Genomic DNA, 20,218 nt, shown 5'->3' on the forward strand with positions numbered 1-20,218 from the left:
TGCATGGAAGTGTGACTGGATATGCACCAAGAGCCCCAGAAGTGAAGAAATGTTCCTCATTGACAGAGTTTATGCAATAACATGTTTGCTCAGTCACTTGTGAAATGGGAAAGAGGCTTCTGCTTTGCCCATACAGAGCAACAGAAAGATTTAATTGATCAGGCCTTGCATAAGTAATAGTAGAAAATCAGAGTTTGGTCCAAGGTGTAGATATATGTGGAGGGAGAAACAAAAAATGAAAGCTTTTTTCTATTAGAAATAATGCAACTGATACAAATATGTTTTCATTGGGTAGAAAATAATCTAAGCACCAATCATTCTTTGGGTTTTTTAAATATTCCTTTCCATTGTACATTTCTATCACAGTTTCATTGTATGCTTGCTGAGAAAATCCTTTCATTATTTTATCACAATACCATTACCTTCCTCAAAATCCCTAAGAGATTTGCAAGCAATCCAATGACAAAGCTATTTGTACTGCTGTATCTCAGTATTCGCCTTTCAGGTTTCCTGTTCTAAGCTAGCCGAGGTTTATAGTAGATGTCTAGCTGAGTATAGTGTGGTGATATACTTGTGTCCTTGTTTAGATTCTATTTTATAGAAAACCACAGTTCAAACTTTTGCAGCAGGTGTTAGTAATCAGATACAGAAGGATACAACAGAATCAAAACACTCCTCTTTTTAGATCCCTGTTTATTTGAAGTGTTGAGACAGACAAGAAGGACCGTGTTGGAAAGTTGGCTGCAAAAGTGCTGAAGCTGATGCTTGACAAGCATTTCTTTTGGTAGCACAGGCAGCTTAAGCAGTCCCTGTTCTCTCAGTGCTCAGGTTTGTCCTAAAGCAGCTTCTTTGGCTGTGCCTTCCAGCTGGTGTCAAGTTATAAAATAAACTATACTGAGGAAATGAACTGGGTTCAAAACAACAGGGTTTTTTTTTCCCCCTTCTTGTGTTCCTTTACACGGTTTGGTGTTCTGTCTCTCAGAGAGACACAGAGGCAAAAGTGATCCATGGGGCAGAGGAGAAATCTGGGTTGTCTAAAGCAGCTAGCAGCACAAACTTTTCATAAACTGTGCTCCCAATATGAAGGTTACTTTGCTGAGAAAATTGTAGTAACGTCCGTCTAGAACTTCTCACAAATAACATATGTTCTAAAGAGGTTTAAATATTTATTATGTATTTATTTCTTATTTTAATTTGACTTTTTTAGGCTTTTCTGGAAATTTTACGGTTATAGTGTAAGTAAATAGATATTTAATAGTATTAGTCAAACCTAATGTAAATGAATGCAAAGTATAATTTAATTCTACACTATTCTAGACTGTCTGAGGTAAAAGCACATAGGTGCCTAAAAAATAGTATTAACCTGTAAACTGAAGAAAGTGTATATTTTTTTTGCCTGTTACCCTAGTTTTAACCTTTTCCCTGTTAGAAAGTCATTTACTTTTAACCGTGAACCTTTTCATGTTTCTCCTGATTAATAAAGCCTATATATTGACATATCCAAGGCATTACACACTGCTGCACTCCACAGATACTCAGAAACTCCATTGGTAGATAAGCAGAGAATTGATTCTCTAAGGTGAGAGTGCTGAAATTTGCAGCTTATCCACAGGCAGTGAAAGTCTTTCTCCATTACTTCACAGGTCAGATATTAATCATGAGTGGTATGGAGTGAAGGTTTTAAAGTAAAGTCTGGCATTGTAATAGCTAGGTGGTTTTATTGTTCAAAATATTGAGACTAGGAATAAAAATAGACCAGCTTCTTTCATCTCCATTCTTTGCCTCATAATTTAGTAAATTAACGCTTTGTGTTTTAGTCTGTGAGCAATGCATTGTTTGAAACAGCACAGCACAGAAAAACAATGGAATTGCTTTTAATTCCTTCTAGTTCTTGTGGACCAATCAGTGCCTCTATTGTAAAATTTTTGGTTTGGACTTCAGTTAGAATTTTTCTTAAGGAAGAATGGGGCTTTTTGAATCTGATAAAAACCTCAGTACCTAGCCCAAAGTTTCCAGTGTTATTATGGGAGTCGTCTTCCGACTTGCCAAAGGGGATTCCTGAGTAGTCCTTTCAAATTTCTTTATCCAAACCATTTGCATAACAGTTCAACACAGAACTGATTCAGGTCTGCAGTTCTCTTTATATTAGTATAATGTTGATATCTGCAATTTGATATTTAATTCTTTGTTACCCACTTTGTTACCCACTTTTCTTCTCCATCTGTTTTGAACAAATGCTTAGATAAATGAGCCTGAGAGAATACATGCTTCTAAGTCTGTATTTTTATGAAACTTTGTTTGAATTTATCTGATATATTACAAGTCTCTGTAAAGATGGTAGCAGACATTAACTGTTTTTGGTAATGCTGATTTTGTTTCATTAAGTCGTTTCATGGGTTTGTTAAGTTTGTTTCATGGGTTACAGAATGGCTGAGATTGGAAGGGAACTCTGGAGGTCATTTTGTTCAACCTCAGCTGCTCATGCCCAGCCACCTAGTTGTTCTGGGCCATGCTCAGACATCTTTCAGCTATCTCTAGGGATGGAAATGCTGCAAATTCTTTGGACAGCAGGTGCCACTGCTCCATCTCTCTCACAGTAAAAAGGTGTTGCCTGATGTTCAGACAACACCTCCTGTGTTTCAGTTTGTAGCCATTGCCTCTTGTCCTGGCAATGGACACCACTGGAGAGTCTGGCTCCATCCTCTCTTCACCCTCCCTTCAGGTATTTGTGTGCATGGATGGGATCCTGCTGATCCACCTCTTCTCCAGGCTGAACAGTGCCAGTTTTCTCAGCCTCTCCTCTTCTAAGAGATGCTCCAGTGCCTTGTTCATCTTAGAGGCTCTCCCTAGAGGGAGTGGACTCTGTCTTGTAGCTCTGTATCTCTCTTGTGCTGAGGAGCCCACAGCTGGACACAGCAGTCCTTGTGTGGCCTTTCCAGTGCTGAAGGAGAGGGGAAGGATCACCTTCTTCAGCCTGTGTAGAAAATCAGCTAATGAGCACAAGAGGAAACTAATGTTAACAAAAATATTGTTCTTGTTTTGTCCCAGATTCTTTCTGTGGGTGGAGAAATAGCTAAATAGAAAAAAAAAAGTTTTAAATTTATTACCTTTCTTCAGTCTCACACAGAACAATTTTGTGTATATAAATATATAACTATAAATATATAGATATAAAATCTTATATCTTCTGAAATAAAGTAGGGCTTCCTTTTTCTAGAATGGTGTCCTTCAGGAAATGTGCATTCTCTTTTTAACACCTAGAGTATGTGTGTGCAGAAGGAAAGGGGGGACAGGGTGGGAAATGTAATTTTGTTTCTGTTAGATATTGTTAGCGCTGAAAGGAAAGCAATTTGTTTCAAAATTCCAGCTGAATAGTTCAGGAAAGGCCAAGTTGGCATTAATTGATTAATTAGTTCAAATCCAAATTTATTCTTCTCTGATATGGTAATCCATTTCTAGCAAATTTATAGAGCAGGTATTGTCTCAAAAATTGTTGCTGACTTTCTGTATGCACTAAGAATATTCATGTTCTGCCAGTCTCAGTATGAGAAATAAAAAATCATCACAATGCTGCTGACAAACTTTGTCATGAGATCTCTGTTAGCAGCCTACTGGCTATGCCTGCTCTTGCTTCACTTGTCAGAGGTTGTTTGTATATAAATGAGGGTGACCTGTGAAGGTGAAGTCAGGACAGGGATTCCCTCAAGGCTACTAATGGTATGGGTCAACAAAGAATGTTGTACATAATCCAGCAAAGTCCAAAAATCTGTTTGGAGAGCAGACTTATCAAAATCTTTTACATAGGGAAGATGTTTTACAATGTAAAATGAGAAAAGATCAGGGGAAGTCCTTGACAAGATGGTAATTTCAGGCTTATCAAAGGCAGTGTGAAAAAACAAAGTGAATATGTGACCAGCTGGAGAGCTGATCTAAAAACTACTTGGGTACTTGCCATGGAGGACAAGCAGTACTGGTCCACACATTAAAATGCTAACTGTATGTGAAGATAAGTCAGTCATGGAGCATGGTCAGCTTCTAATTTTGGCACTGGGGCAGCTGTAAACTTCACTATCTCCAGGCACAGTGGTTTGGTGAAGTGAGACAGTCTGCACTGAAACCAGCTGCCAGGAGAAGATATCCCCATGGTTCTATTTTTGGGTATGTAAACTGAAAGTGGTGCCATTTCCACAGTGAACTCCTTTGTCTTGGGAGCATTCTGGAACAGCTACAGAGAACTTTGTAAAGTAGCATTGCACAGTCAGTTTTGATCAGAAGAGATAAAAAAATTCATCTTGTATTGACCTTTAAAGGGCAAAACCCCTCTGTTTTGTATTAATTTTCACAATCTCATCAAAAAAGATCCCTGTCCAAGGACATTCCATCCTGCCATGCTGAGATATGAGTGTGTCCTGGGGATAGGCTCAGATCTACAGAATTGAATCTTGTAGACACATCAGTGACAGCTTAACAGATAGCATGTGCTCATTATATAGTCTGTATCACAGCAATGCTTCTTGATTTAATAGCTTGTGTGAAGCTCACCAAATACATTTTAAACCACACTAATTTTAAAATAACTTTTCTCTGAATTGTCAGTCCCTGAAATATTGGTGTGACTTTTCACTTGATTAGGCAAGGAAAAACTGAAGGTATATCTCCTGGAAGGAGCAGTCAGGTTAGCAGTTAGATGTTATATATTCTCTTTGAAACCAAGAGAATGATTTCTCCCTTCATTTTTAACTGCAGTTACTATGGTGATTGAGCTCTTAGACGTTGTGAACTGATGTCACTTCAGCAGCGAAGACTGCAGGGGGAGGAAGAATTAGACTTGATTGCTGGCTTTTGTTGCTTTGTGACTGAACTTCGATTTGTTAAGCATTTATCAGAGGCTTCTTCAATAATATTTAAATGATACTGAAATTGTGTGGCTTGCAAACTTTGCTTGCAGAATGAAACAGTAGATAAGTTCTATTCTACTTAAGTTTAGCAGAGTATCTAGGGCAGGTCCTTATACCAGACAAATATAAGTGAAGTTGGATCTATAGGTCGGTTAAGTTGGATCTATAGGTGCAAGGGTGAAGGAACAAAATTTAACATCTTACGTTAACAGTCAAAAGTGCTTATTTTAAGTTTGCTGACAAGGTGGATGAAGTAATGAGATAGGAAGATTAGATAGTTCATAAGTTGTGTGAGCAGAAAAGACATCATGAAATTGCATATCCATTGGGAAGTTAATTAGGGATGCATCAGTAGATTTCCTAGCCTGGAGAGGGGTATGATTAAAGCATCTGTTAATAAGTGTCTGTGCATGAAGGATCAGAATAAAATTGCATAAACTAGCCATGTCCACAGCATATCATGTTTATCAGGAATGTGCAGCTGGCACTGTGTCTGTCTTGTAGGTCTGACACACATCCATGTGTTTGGCCTGGTGTTAATTTGCTGCACTAACATGTTGCACTAATAAAGCAAGCATTCCTAGATTCCCTGGAGTCTGGTCAGAAATAGTGTTTCAAGTGAACTTGAAGATGCTTGGGAAATTTGCAGCTTTGCACTCTTACTGGCACAGTTCTAATCTCTAAAGGCTAGGAAAATAGCACAGCAGGTGTGAGGACTGACTTTGTAGAATCTGTAGAGGGTCCTGCTTCAAACTAGACATCTTGGAGCATGTAGCAATTCTATTTTTATAGGTAATTTTTTCAGTCTTAACCTGGGTTTTGTTTACTGATGCATCATTCATTTGTAATAAATGAAATAAAATGGGAAGTTTTTAAAAGGAACCTGTTAGGTGCTGCATGGTAGCAGAAGAAAGTCTGTAATTACAGGCTGGTAAGAGAATAGTAGTGTGCAGGAAGATGGCTATAAGGAGATAATATCTCAGTAAGGTGATGTGAATATGAACATTTCCTTAAGAATTTGTAGCTTCTTTAAAATCAGCTTTGCTGAATTAGGGTTTTCATCTAAAATATGCAGGGTTTTTTCCCATTTGTGGCAAGAGCAACACTTTGAAGATCCAAGACTGGAAATTATCTGGAAGCATAGATCAGTTCTAGAGATAAATCTTCACAATTTGAAAAAGGTTTCTGTGTGTAATCTCTGCTATCTCTGGCCACAATAACAGTGTTATTAAAATAAAAACTGTGGGAGTGTGCATGAATGATAGAAAGTAAGAACTAAGACTCTTAACTGCATTCTGGTAATCTTCAATATGACCACAGTCTCTCACACAGTCTCTCACAGTTTCAGGGATAATGATTTAAAGGAAGACCTGGAAAACCTTTAAACCCTGAATTCAGAGGAAAACTAGGTGTCCACTACTATGGATCACTCAACTCGACAAACCCACTTATTGTGTTTTCCTCAGATGACAAATGTTTATTTTTTCTGAGGCTTACCCCCTATTAGGTCATAATTTCCCACTTCTCTTTGTCACACTGGCATATGGACTACCAGTACTTGAGGCAGTTAGGTTTTATCATCATCAACATTTGAATTTATTTGTACATGCCACTTTGGTTACCTACATTAGCTGGTAAATTTAGTAGGCTGATCTTTATCTAAGTTACTTACATAAGTAATAGAAAGAGAAGAAAAATGCAGCACACAGCTATAGAGCACCTAAATTGGGTAAACAGTCCTCCAGAAAAGCCTCTCCTTCAAATGAGTAGTCAATTTGTAGATCAAAGAACACTGCCACTTTAAATTAAACATCATTTAACAATAAAATACTGGGGTTTTGTTCTACACTCTTTCATTTGTATAGGAACAAATGAATGTCTGAGTACTCCCCATCCCTTCAATTTCTATTTTTGGCAATTTTGAAGAACCGATATTTTAAAAACTTAACATCTTAGGGATCAATTGCAGTGTTTGTGCATACCTGCTCCAAATTGCAACTGTTAATCTCTGGGGTTAAGACTGTGTCTAAAGGGCAAAATCAGGATGCTTTAGACATTTTAAGAAATCTTTTCTTTTTGCTTCAGTGACTTAAGGATCAGACTCAACATGAAAGTAGAATCAGGTGGAATATGTTCCAGAAAATCACCACTAAACAATACCATGTAAATAGAATTGTTCTTTTCCAATCATTAAGTCTAATTAAATCTGAAAAGAGGTGAATTTGGCTTCTCAGGGTAAATGATGTTATTCTACTAGTTATTAGCTTAAATTATATTGCCATACAGGGACAGGTAATGACTGTGGCTAGAAACAAAATAATCCCTATTAATTTCATGTATTTTACTAACTTTGAGTAAAATTACTGAAGAGTGTAACACTGTGTTAAGGACACCTTTTTGATACTCCACTGAAGTAGATGATTCTAGTTTTGCTCTTGTTTCCTTTAATATGGAATACAGCCCAGAGAAGATGGTAATTGCTTTTAGTTTTGTCTGTTGGCTCTGATCTTGCAGTCTGCTGGAATGTATAAGGACTTTATATCCTAACATCTGCTCCATCCACTTTCATTCTTGCTGTCAGTGACATGCCCACCCTTTTAGCACCATTTAGTCATCTCTAAATAGTCAGCACTATTTGCTGTTGTGGTATAGACCTTGCAAACAGCTTTGGTCAAAATAAGGATTCAAGGGTTCTGTGGGATTCAACACACACACAGGTTTGTTTCAGGGGAAGGGGCCACCCTGTTTTCTGGCAAGTACCAGTAAAAGCAAGCACAACCTAAACCTTGAGTTCTCATCTCAGGATCTGCATTTCACTCAGGCTTAAAAAATTGTATTTGGTTGATTTTCAATATGTTCCTCTTACAGAGAGCAACTGTGGCTAAGCAAAGGCATAATTATTCACCTGGAATTACAAAAACTATGAAATCTGAAATTCTTATTAGAATACAGTATTTTTCAAGATATGAATATAATTCTTGAATTTATCTTTTTCCTCTAAAATGCATTCCTGTCTCTATAGGAGCATTCCAGTTACTAATGAGTAGCAGAGTTTTCAGTTTTTCATTTTTTCTTCATTTCTCTAGGTTATTCAACAGAGAAATGAGGAGTGTGACCACATTCAATTTTTAATTGAAGAGAAAGAGTCTAAAGAAGAGGACTATTATGAGGACCTTGACAGATTTGAAGAAAATGGTACCCAAGAGTCTCGCATCAGTCCCTATACTTTCTGCAAGGCATTTCCTTTCCACATCATATTTGACAGAGATCTGGTGGTCACACAATGTGGCAATGCTATATACAGAGTCCTTCCACAGGTTAGTTGATTCTTATGCATGAATAGCCATAGAAAATTCATAGTGATAGATGCTTCACAGGTTAATTTTAAAGATTAATAAAATAGATTGAGAATTCTCTGTCTAAACTGCATTCCAGTTTAAGTATATAATATTTACTAAATTGTGCTTTTCTTGTTAGAAGAAGGACTTGGAAATAGCCTAATTCTACAATAGCTTTGTTCCTTATGGTCATGTCCATATGTAGTAAGAAAAGAATTTAAAACCCTTATGATTCAATGGAGAGACACATAAAGCATATATTCTCTTCCATTCAGTATTGTCATGTAAGAAAATGGAATATAATTTCTCTATGTATATTTTTATTATAAAGCATAACAGTCAGATTTTTTTTTTCTTTTTTTTTCTGTTTTTTAATATTCTAGCTACAGCCAGGAAATTGCAGTCTGTTGTCAGTTTTCTCCTTGGTCCGGCCTCATATTGATATTAGCTTCCATGGGATCCTCTCCCATATCAATACAGTCTTCGTACTGAGGACTAAGGTAACTAGAGAATATTTTCCCAGCTTTTCTTTAAGGAAGTGTGCTTTGGAGAGATAAGAAAGCTCAGAAGTCTTCAGAGAAAATTCTCTGTAGTATGCTCAGACCTTTTTGAGTCTTAAGCCAAGAGAGAGTCACAGGTATGAATTAGTGAGTAGCTGTTAAGTCGAATGTTTTATTGGAATGGTGAAGTAAATGCACTTCATGTCTGATGCTTTCTCTTCAAGGGGCTAGTCTAGTTTCTGGTATTGTATCAAAGCAAATGTAGAAATGTAATTACATTTGCTTTTACTCATAAGAATGTGAGAGACAAATATGAAATGTGTTTTTGCTTGGGCCCATATGTTCATACAAAGGTCTGTGTCCTGTTCTCTAAAGAGGGCGGGTGATACGAACAGATGCAGTGTGCAGAGTAACACCTACTACGGCAAGGAGCCTGTTTATTTAACTAAACTGTACCTGAGAGAAACCAGGATGATTTCTTAGAGATGGTCCCAGGCACAGATACAACTTCACAGAACAGGCAATACTGTTGTCAGAACTATTGTTCAGAAATCACGTGGAAGAAGACAAGGAGTTACGAACATGAATGTAAAGAAAGATACAGTGCTTTGTGTCTTAAAGGTAGCAAATTGTAGTATTAAAATAAAGGTAGTGTATGATGTTCAAACAAGATTAATCAGGGTTTAATGTAAGCTGTAAGTCTGTTCCAAATATTCTGACTGCCTTTGTAGTAAAGGCACTTACATACTAGGCCTGGTGCAGAACACACCATTGCCCTTACATAATTGTGGCTTTTCATCACCAGGAGGGGCTGTTGGATGTGGAAAAGTTGGAGTGTGAAGATGAACTGACTGGCACAGAAATCAGCTGCTTACGCCTGAAAGGGCAAATGATCTACTTGCCTGAAGCAGACAGTATTCTCTTTCTTTGTTCACCAAGGTACTTTAAACCTAGAGAGTGCTATAATACTCATTTTCATTTTACAATTACTAATTTTAAGAACACTTGTGAGAGTAGTACTACAGAGACTAATTAGCTTGAATATTGATTTAATTTGTTTTGATGTGTTTATTGTAAAAGAGATAGGAGCATTTAAACATTGGAACTTGGCTGATTATTAAATACTCTATATAAATATTGGCTTGCTCTGGCCCAGTGTGTACAAATGATTATTCTTCATATTTCATTTTTTCTTTTGCAAGTTTTATCATTTTTTTTTTCTATCAATCAGAGAATGCTAAGAAATGTGACAATAATTTTGTTTTCTATGTGGATTCTGCAGTAGTTTTAATGTGATGGATTGGTGATAAAGAAGTGGCTGGAGTGGAGGATTGAATGGAAAGATTGTTTACATAATCTCACTTTGTGTGCTGAAGTATGTACATTTGATATGTTCATGGAACTCTTTGTGAGAATTCTGTATTTAAAGGCAAAAATCAAGAGCTGTGGGTTAAAATGAATGATCACAAATCAGGTGTTTTGTAGAAGGGATATGTTGTACAGCTCATCAGAAGTTCAGAAGCTTCATCTTTCTGCTGTTATTCAGCAGACTCTGCTGTTTATTTGAGTTTTAAATGCTCCTTTGGCAAGTTTAATTTAACCTATACTATTGTATATTTCAATGCTTTGCAGTGTGATGAACTTGGATGATTTAACCAGAAGAGGTTTATATCTGAGTGATATTCCATTGCATGATGCTACCCGTGATCTAGTTCTTTTGGGAGAGCAGTTCCGAGAGGAATACAAACTGACCCAGGAGCTTGAAATCCTCACTGACAGACTGCAGCACACACTGCGTGCACTGGAAGATGAAAAGAAAAAGACAGACACGTAAGAACCAAATCCCAATTTTCAGCTGAAACACTCAAAGCAATATATTATTTATAGCTGCCTTCTTTAAAGAATAACAGAATCTTGTACGGAATATCAGAGATAATCAGGACTGGTAATTTTGGAGTCAAGAAAGAACATTTAATAGGGTATTTCTTTCTTTACTTTGTCAAGTGTCACCCACAGTCTAGGCCATTATATGCATAGATGTTTTGATGGCTCTCTCCCTGTCAAGAAAAGTTAAAAAAAATGAGCTGACAATTGGTTTTTATTTGTGAATTACCTAAAATTTTGGAAACTTACATGCAGTCACTGTAGCGAAGATGAGTTTGATGAATGCCTAAGTGCTGTTGTTTGGCAGAGCTCAGTAAACCAACTTTTGTCCTTCTGGCACAGGATAATAGAACAGAAAAAATTATCATACAAACCTTGAAAACAGTTTCTGTAAAGCTGAAATTTTGCAATAGCCTAATGCTATGAATTGGATTTAATCGTTAGTTACTTGTAGAAATGAATTTGTGTTTATATTAATACATAAAAATAACACATAACAGTAAGAGTGCGTTGGGCCCCAAATCCAGTTCTACAGATAACTATAAAGTCAAATTCAAATGTCATTGGTCTATGGCATTTCAGCTCAACAATTACTGGCAAAAGCTTGTGTGAGAAGTAGCATGGAGTTCATGTTTGATTTTTATTTATAAAACATCTCTGTTAACTCTATTGACAGACATGTTTTTTTTTCTGTAATGGAGTAATGGAAATTATTTTAAAAATACTTGGAAGGGATGGACAGAAGAACAAGAGAAAACAAAGCCTAAGAAGTATTTTTTCTCTGCATTCCTGTTGGCTTGCTTTTTAAAGTCATTTTATCTTCAGGAATTCTAGCCTTCATGGCAGCTGCTGGAACAGATAGTGTCAGTTACTGTATGATGTGCCAAAAGTATTCACTAATTATAACTCAAGTTGTGAACTTGCCAAAAATGCAACTAATGAGGGTTTGTACAGGAGGCTGTGTACCAAATGATGTTCAAGATTTGTGAGACAGTCAGAGATCTTCAGCTTGTCCACTTAGCTGTGTCAGGAGGGAAATGGACCTTAAGATAGCAGTTAGAAAGTTGAAGGAATACACATGAGACTAGGGTAAATTTCTGTGTGTGTGATTGAATTTTATTTGCATAATCTATAATATGAACAAGTGTTAATATATCATATAGACTATTAATTTAAAAAAGACACTCTAGACCCTAAAAGAAGCATGCTCAACAGAGAGGAAGCATTTAGAAATGCATGAGCTGATCAGAGGTAGGAAACTGTTTGATCTCTTCATGGTCTTTTTTTGCAGTTTTTATGGTTCTGTGAGCAAAACCTTATATGAGTTGAGGATGTGGCAGAAAGAAGTAAAAATGATCCAAGACACTATGAACAAATCATGTCAGAAGAATTAGTAATAGATGTCTCATTTTGTTGATGATTTAGATGTATTAATGTATTTGAAATGGTATGCTGATGTGGATCAGTTCCTGTTTTCCAAATAACTTATTCTTCAGTAAACACCTTTTCTGTTGCTTGTTGATGCTGGGAGTATGTTAAAAACCCTGTGGTGGGTAGGAAGTTAAATATGAAGAGTGCTGCTGTAAACACCTTTCTCCTCATTCTCTCTGTTTCACTTTCTCCTTTCCTTCCTTACCTGTGTAGGTTACTGTACTCTGTTCTGCCGCCATCAGTGGCAAATGAGCTGAGACACAAGCGCCCTGTTCCAGCCAAGCGCTATGACAATGTCACCATTCTTTTCAGTGGCATTGTGGGATTCAATGCCTTTTGTAGTAAACATGCCTCTGGAGAAGGAGCCATGAAAATTGTCAATCTTCTAAATGATCTTTACACAAGATTTGATATTCTGACTGATTCACGAAGGAATCCATTTGTTTATAAGGTAAGCAGAGGATTTTTAAAGTATCTAATCTGTTACTTTTCCATAATTTACTATGATGTCAGTCTTTTCCAGTCTTTTCTTGGATTTTAGATTTTTTTAAAAAAAACTTATGTTCCCATCTGAACTGTGTTATGTTAGATAGCTACAGAAGAGTATGTTGGTTATCTCTAAATGTCTGAAGGAACATAAAATACTAAATTCTCATTATGATTTCTTCAGTGACCCATTAGGTGGACATATAAATGTACTTCCACATTTAGCAGCTGGCTTGGTCTTCTGACCTTGTGCTTTAAGTTTTTCAGTACAGTGAAAAACTTAAAGCACAAGGGTCTTCTAGTTGTAAATGATAATTTATTATTCAGTTACTCAATGTGAATTTCATTCTATCACAAGGAGTGAGGTGTAGTTGCAAATGTGGCTGGTAGCAGGAAGGTACAGAGACAGATACATATGCATCCCATATATATGTACATGTGTTTGCTTGTGTGTTTATGAAGTTCATCCCTAGGTTTTGCTAGAACTGAATTTTATGCCCTGTACTGTGTGAATCAAGAGTGTGAGTCAGAACAAAAACAGAACTCAATTTCATTCAGAAGACACCAGAAGAGAGACTCAGGTTTACACAATCACAGTATCATTCTAAGTTGTTACATTGCAGGTTTACAGTAAATTCTCTTCAATAACAAGCAGAGATGACAGTAACTAGGGTGATTTGAATGAAAGGGAAAGGGAACTATTTTAAAGGAGAAGCAGTCTTGAAGGAAGCACTACATCAATTCTAGTACTCTAAAAGCCATAATAATGAAGTAATTGAAGAATATCTGTCTTGATAGGTGGAAACAGTTGGGGACAAGTACATGACAGTGAGTGGTCTACCAGAGCCTTGCATGCATCATGCACGATCTATCTGCCACCTGGCTTTGGATATGATGGAAATAGCAGGCCAAGTTCAAGTAGATGGTGAGCCTGTACAGGTTAGTAAATGTGGGCTTGAATGAAAAACCCATTCTTTAAGAGCATGATAATGTTTTGAAATAAGATAATGCTCTAGTCCCAGTTCATGCAAGCTTTGTTATTGTTAAATTTTGAGACTGATATATATACAAATAATATGAGAAGTCACACGTAGCTGTGACATGTGCAGTTCCCACACCTTAATATGCTTACTGTGCTTTAAAAGGTAAGGGACTAATTTAGGTCCACATAATTTATGTCTGTTTTCTGATCATTTCAATATAATCAATGAATTCCTATTATGCATCAAGTACAATCTGTTGAGTCTTCTTCTACTCAAGGAGCAGAACAGTAATATTCCCTCCCTGATACTTTTGATCATGCCTCAGATCCTCACGTCAGAATGAGAAATTATTGCATTAAAAAGAGAATTACAGTTCCATAGACAGTTACAACAATGATTACTCACACCAGTGTATATTAATAGAATTTTAGTCATTGTGGGACTTTCTGGAGATTTTGTAGCACTGATATACAACTGGGCAAGCAGCATTGACTATCCTCATAAGGCTGTGAGCGGAAAATGATTAACGAGTGTAGTGCATATTTCTAGTTACATGAATGTTGCTGTTCTGTCACCTAGCTTAGAGTTATGTACTTCACTTTATCATAGAGCAAAGCAGTGAAATGGTTTGATTTGGGGCTTCACAGTAACTGTAACATGCTACAAGAATGAGCTTCTCCAAACCTCTGTCCTATCTCTTGACCTGAATACAGAATACCATGATTTTTCCTTAGAGAAAAATCTTTTTTCTTGACCTGTGCCATCCTTTTCTGCACCTTCTGAGCACTCATTAAACAGACCTGCAGAGTATGCCTCTCTACCCACCTCTTCTTCTATTTTCACAGTTACATAACAACAGCAGGGTGCATGCTGGAAAATTACAGAGTTTGATTATTCATGTGGAAGGCAGAGGCATGACAATATACTAAAGTTAAAAAACCAAGAAGTGACAAAACACATAAAATGCAAGCCTTTGAAGAAGCTGGAGTAGCACTTCAGAGAAATAAACTGTAGTAGATAAAAGTGGTATATTGCCTGTATTTAGTCAGAAGCATCTAATTAGTTACATTAATTTTGAATATTCAAACTTAATTTTTTCTCTCTAAAGATAACCATAGGCATCCATACTGGTGAGGTAGTCACAGGTGTCATAGGTCAAAGGATGCCACGGTACTGTCTCTTTGGAAATACCGTCAATCTAACAAGCAGAACAGAAACTACTGGAGAAAAGGGAAAGATCAATGTCTCTGAATATACTTATAGGTGAGTGATGTATTATTTCTATTGGTGTTGACATCTTAAAATAAGTCACTTTGTCAGCATACTATAAAATTTTTTTTGGACTTGAAAGTGACAGTCCTCCTTCCACCATTATTTAAGTATGTGAGCTCTCATGAAAGTGTATGGCAGACTACATTATGATATACAGTTATTGGTATGCAAATATAGTAATGATGGAGAGATAGATTTGAATCTTTTGATAGTTAGCTCACGTACCTGTAACGTGTTCAATATTTTACATAGTGTGTAGAGTGCATGCAAAGTGCATTCATTTACATGTTTTCTCTTTCAATTTCAGGTGTCTTATGACACCAGAAAATTCAGATCCTCAGTTCCACCTGGAGTACAGAGGTCCAGTTTCTATGAAAGGCAAAAAAGAGCCAATGCAGGTTTGGTATTTGTCCAGAAAGAGTACAGAGACAGAGGTATGAGTAACTCGAGTGTAATTTTGTTTTTTTTTTTTCAAACATAAACATTAAAAATTTAATGTAAACCATGGAGATTCATTTACATTTGCAAAACTAAATGTTCCGTAGAAAAAAATGAAGAGTTTTGTGCAACACTCTTTCATTAACACATTTATTATCTTGACGGTACTTGAAAATCCTTGATTATTTCTCTTTGCAGTTTGTGCAGTTCCTGAAAGAATACTTCTGATTTCAGAAAGTCCTTGAGGGAATGCCAAGTGTTTAAATATTTATATCTCCCTCTTACAGATTTCTGCAGTCTACTAGGTTTTGCAATATAATGTCGGTTTCTGTTTAGCTGACATGTCTGGTTATCAGCACTTCAAAATTTGCCATTTGCTTTCTTTCAGTGAGTGAAAAAATGTGCCTTCAAATATTTAGGCAACAGTCAAGCAACTATTTGCAAGCAGGTTCACACCTGATTAGTATGGGGGTCTCTTAACCCCAGATGACACCTGCTTTTTCAGACTGTTGCATGGCAGAGGTCCCACTTTGGAAATACACAAAACTACTTTTTGTAAATGGCTTATCAGCTTAAGCCCTCTTCTCAAAATGAGGTAGGGTAAAGCTCTTCAAGCACTGAGGGACCTTTAAGCTAATGCCTCAGTTTCAGAATTCTGGGCATGTGTTATCCAGAAATTCAGTAAAAGCCAAAGAGATCTAGACTCAAACTGTGCTGCAAACTTAGACAATGAGGTTACAGTATGCCAGCTGCTTTGCCATAAATGAGCAGGTGCATACATTCCATCCATTGTCAACAGGAAAAAAAAAAAAAAAATTAATTTACATAGCTTGAATTTTGCCCTGAAGTAACACAAAAAGAATGAGTTTTCAGATAATGTATTTAATCTTAAAAACACACTTGACTAAAATAATGAAAGTCATCAGTTACCTTGGCTGAAATAATTCTTATAGGTCAGAGGAAATTAATTATGTGTCTGAATGCTCATGTACTTCTGAAATTGTAATTTAGACTGTTAAACTGTTTAGGCTTTTTTAGGAGATCTAATCCAGATTTATTACCATTGGTACCCAAGTATATGAATATTGACTTTTTAATAGTAGCTCCCAGTATTAACCCTCCTGCACTTTAACTCTGCATTTTAATTCTGTATTTTAATATATATTACTTACAATTATAATCTGGGTGCCACTTTTGAAAATACTTTCCTATTGTTATTCTGCAGTAAGATAACTATAATTCCACATGGCTACCATTATTTCAAATCTATTGTTCTATTTAAAATATATTTTAATTAAACACCTTTTACTTTTTTTTCACATTATAAATGTTCTATCATTTGTAGCAAGGCACATTATAATTTTAAATGTAAATTTCAGAGAGGTACTGAGTCAGATGGGTATTTTCCTTGTTTCAGCCTAACACATGTTTAATATGAATATAAGATTCAAGTAGTTTAAGACTTTAAATATTGCAATTGCTTTTCAGTGGTCTTGTACAACAGCTGGTTTTGTTAATCCTCACAGCAGTCCTGAGAGACACTTGCTGATATATTATACAGTAATTGAGCTTTGTAGAGGGAGACATGGGGGCAGGAATAGACCTGACTGAGAAATACTGTGAGCTTGATTTTCAGGAGCACTTATGACTCACAGTTTAAGCACAATCAAAAAGTCTTTCTAATTTTGTTAGTTTTTGTTAATTCTGAAATTCAGATATAGATGTAATTCTTAAGAGACATAAGGACTCCTCCCGAGACAGGTATCTTCTAAACTGTACTAAGTTTGGGAGCATAGGAGAATAGAAAAATACAGTGATGTGACGATGTGAGCTGATAATAATTTTGTCAGAGGTGATTTTGAAAAGTGAAAGAATCTATTCCTCTAACCTTTTGATTCTTTTTCACTCCCTGCACAATTTCATCTGTCCATACACAAAAAATGCACAAAGTTTTATTCTTTTAACATTTTCTGAACTGTTCAGTTTCCCCTGTGAAGGTACTATTCGTGTTTTTTTCTGTAACTTTATAGGCTCTGCATAATAGTTTTAATCCAAACTATTTAATCCAAATAGTTTTAATCAGTAAATTAGATAACCATTTTTTAATGTTTGATCACTTTAAAGTTATCACTTTGATTTATGCACACATGTAGTCTTGGTTTTCTTTCCAGAAGTTTTTCAGAATGCTAATGTATTATTGTGTGCAGTGCCATTTATTTCAGGGGACTGTATATAACAATAAATAAGGGCATGTTAACATATATTCAGAAACTATATGGTTAACTTCCTGAAGGGTCACTCCAGAATATTAGAATATTGCAAGAAGTGGCATATAGAAGTACGCACAAAAGTATTTTTTAAATCATCCTGAATATACTTCTACTAATTTTGCTTTTACTATGAAGTGGTCTACCTCCAATATCTTCAATCTAGAATTGATGCACATTAGTGATGTATTTTTATTTTCATTATATCCATTAGAGAGTTATTAGCTCAGCATTTGAAGATCTATCAGCATGATATTTTAAGGATATGGTGAAGAAAAAGGACAAAATATTTACAGATGTCATAAGAGATGTGAAACCAAGGCTTAAAATACGCTTTTGCTCTGCTAGACCAGTAGAAAATGATAGGGCTGAAGCAGCTCAGCATGCCTCAGTCTTGATTCCTGGGTTGACATCTCTAATACCAGTCCCCATGAGCAGCAGTTACTTCTGAGAAAGACCTAATTTACAAGAATAAGTATTGGTTTGGCTGCTCTTTCACCTTTTTTCTCTGATATCTCTTTCATGCTACCAGTTCAGCAATAAGTAGAACTGTATCAGAAATACACACAGAACAAAGCAACTGTAACCAATTATTCATTTTGCATCTGCTTGTTTGCATGTTATAAGATTAATTATTACTGTCTTCATTATTTTAACAGAGGTTCAGCTGAAGTTTCTCTCTTGAGAAACAGATTTGTTGTAAAAAATAAATCTTGCTAAGAGCCTCAGATGTATGACTGTAATTGTACTCCCTCTCCAGTTTTTAATATCTTTCTGTTCTGCCCTGTTCCCACATTACTGGTGGGAACAAATTGAAGTATCTCTGGCAGAGCTGGTAATTCACCAGGAATTGTTTCATTCCTACGTACAATGCATTCAAAAGAAATACATGCACCACCTATGCTTTTTGGTTTCTTTAATTTTTATTATTTACTGATACTGATTGCAAGTTGTAAAATGTATTTTGTCACTGCATTAACCCACCATGTTATTGTGTCAGAGAAAATTCCTTAATTCTCAAATTCTGCTTGCATGCTCTCAAGGAAACAAAGCAAGATGCTTTCTGAGCTGAGGGAAGAGGAAGAGGACGCTGAATAGGGTGCAATACTGTCTCCAAATAGGGTGCCAGGCAGTAAGGTTATGTTATGAATGTTCTTTCACATTATATCTCCCATTGCCATGTGTAATACCATTGTCTTTTGCCCTACTTCTGAAGTCATACTTAACATTTTTTTCCAGGCTTGCTTGCTAATTTTTTGTCCTTATTGTTTGGTACTGTTATATCTCTGCTATGAGCATGTATTTCAAGCTTTCCTTTTTTTGATATGCATTTTTGCATGTCAGTCATGTGACCATTCCTACCACCAGAAAATATTGAATGAAACCATGTAGTATGCACGCCACAGCTAACCACTTCAATCTGATGCTTCACATCTTCATCTTCATCTCTGAAGTACTGTGGTTATGTGAATTGATGACATTTCTGGAAAGATAGGTATTTCAGTTGATAGGCAGAACAATGAACCTAAGGAACGATATTTTAAAAAAAAATACCTAAAGCAGCATTACAAAATTATTGCATCAATGGTGTCAGATTTAGTTCTGCTATTACCATGCTTCTCATTCATTTTGTGAATAATACTTGGTGCTCTGTAAATTCCTGGTTAGAAAAAGGTTTCTCATTTGATATCACCCTGCATTTTCCCTTTGTGGACCCTGTAAACATCTTCTGTATTGGAAGGGGGAAGCTGTTTTTCTGATAACTGCCATTTGAAGCATGTGCCAATGTACTTCTACTGAAATGCTGTTCACTTGCAATGTATTTCTCATTGATTTATATAAACTAAATTAAATTGTCATATTAATAATAGATTGCTGGACAATTTTAGACCACTTGTAGTGCATTGATTTTCATCTGATGTAGCCCCTGGAGTTGGAAGGCATGCTGCTGGGACATGGTTGATACGGTTGCCTTTTGGTTTGGTCTCTCTAATTTCAGAAATGATCTTAATTTATTCCTTGAGAGGACCTGGTAATATTCTAGGCGTCATGACATAATTAAAGGATGTAAATCTTGGAAAGGGACATAGTGTGTTTCATCAGCTGATACAGTTCCTAAAAGCGGACAAGTTTTCAGATGCATGGACCTTCCATAACATTAATATATAGTGCATTTCTATGTGAATAGTATCTGTTCTTATCTGACTGATCATTTCTGAATATTTGCATTATAAAATAGAATAGTGCAATTACTTTGTGTATAAAAATTGTCTATATCTAGTATATCTTATTAGCACAGAATATATATGTATAAATGTTTCATGTTAATGTGCAAAAGAAATTGCAATAAATTATTTTTTCCACTGACTTCTAGAAATCTTGTGACTTCATTTTGGTAGATAACTTTATTTCATTGTTTTATACAAAACAAGTATTTTCTCCATTAAATAATTTGCAGTTCAAATTAAAATAAATTGTTGAGTCATTGTTCCAATGTTTGCAAATGTCCAAGTGTCACACATTCAGGTTAATGGATCACATTCTCAAATTAAAGTAGCGTTCAAAACGTTGAGGTTAATGCTTCAAAAATAGTAGTGAGGTGAAAAAAATGCATAAAACCTTCATTTGAAACTCTTGGGCAGTATTTAACAATCAAAAATGATTAGCTGTACACTTTGAGCAGGATGTATGCTAGCAACCAAAGCTTTAGGAATGGGAAAT

General features: G+C 36.0%; 1 protein-coding gene across 1 annotated transcript in view; it reads left to right on the forward strand.

The window, feature by feature from the left end:
* Positions 1-19,864, forward strand: part of GUCY1B1 (guanylate cyclase 1 soluble subunit beta 1) — a 42,250-nt gene extending 22,386 nt beyond the window's left edge. The window contains exons 6-14 of the mRNA XM_015625548.1: positions 7,985-8,215; positions 8,620-8,736; positions 9,542-9,675; positions 10,369-10,566; positions 12,265-12,502; positions 13,336-13,476; positions 14,629-14,783; positions 15,100-15,226; positions 18,541-19,864. Coding sequence (XP_015481034.1) covers positions 7,985-8,215; positions 8,620-8,736; positions 9,542-9,675; positions 10,369-10,566; positions 12,265-12,502; positions 13,336-13,476; positions 14,629-14,783; positions 15,100-15,226; positions 18,541-18,564 — 1,365 coding nt within the window. The 3' untranslated portion in view covers positions 18,565-19,864. The remainder of the gene's footprint in view (positions 1-7,984; positions 8,216-8,619; positions 8,737-9,541; positions 9,676-10,368; positions 10,567-12,264; positions 12,503-13,335; positions 13,477-14,628; positions 14,784-15,099; positions 15,227-18,540) is intronic.
* Positions 19,865-20,218: the final 354 nt, after the last annotated feature.

The sequence above is a fragment of the Parus major genome, chromosome 4 (genome assembly GCF_001522545.3).
Source record: "Parus major isolate Abel chromosome 4, Parus_major1.1, whole genome shotgun sequence".
Classification (NCBI taxonomy): Eukaryota; Metazoa; Chordata; class Aves; order Passeriformes; family Paridae; genus Parus; species Parus major.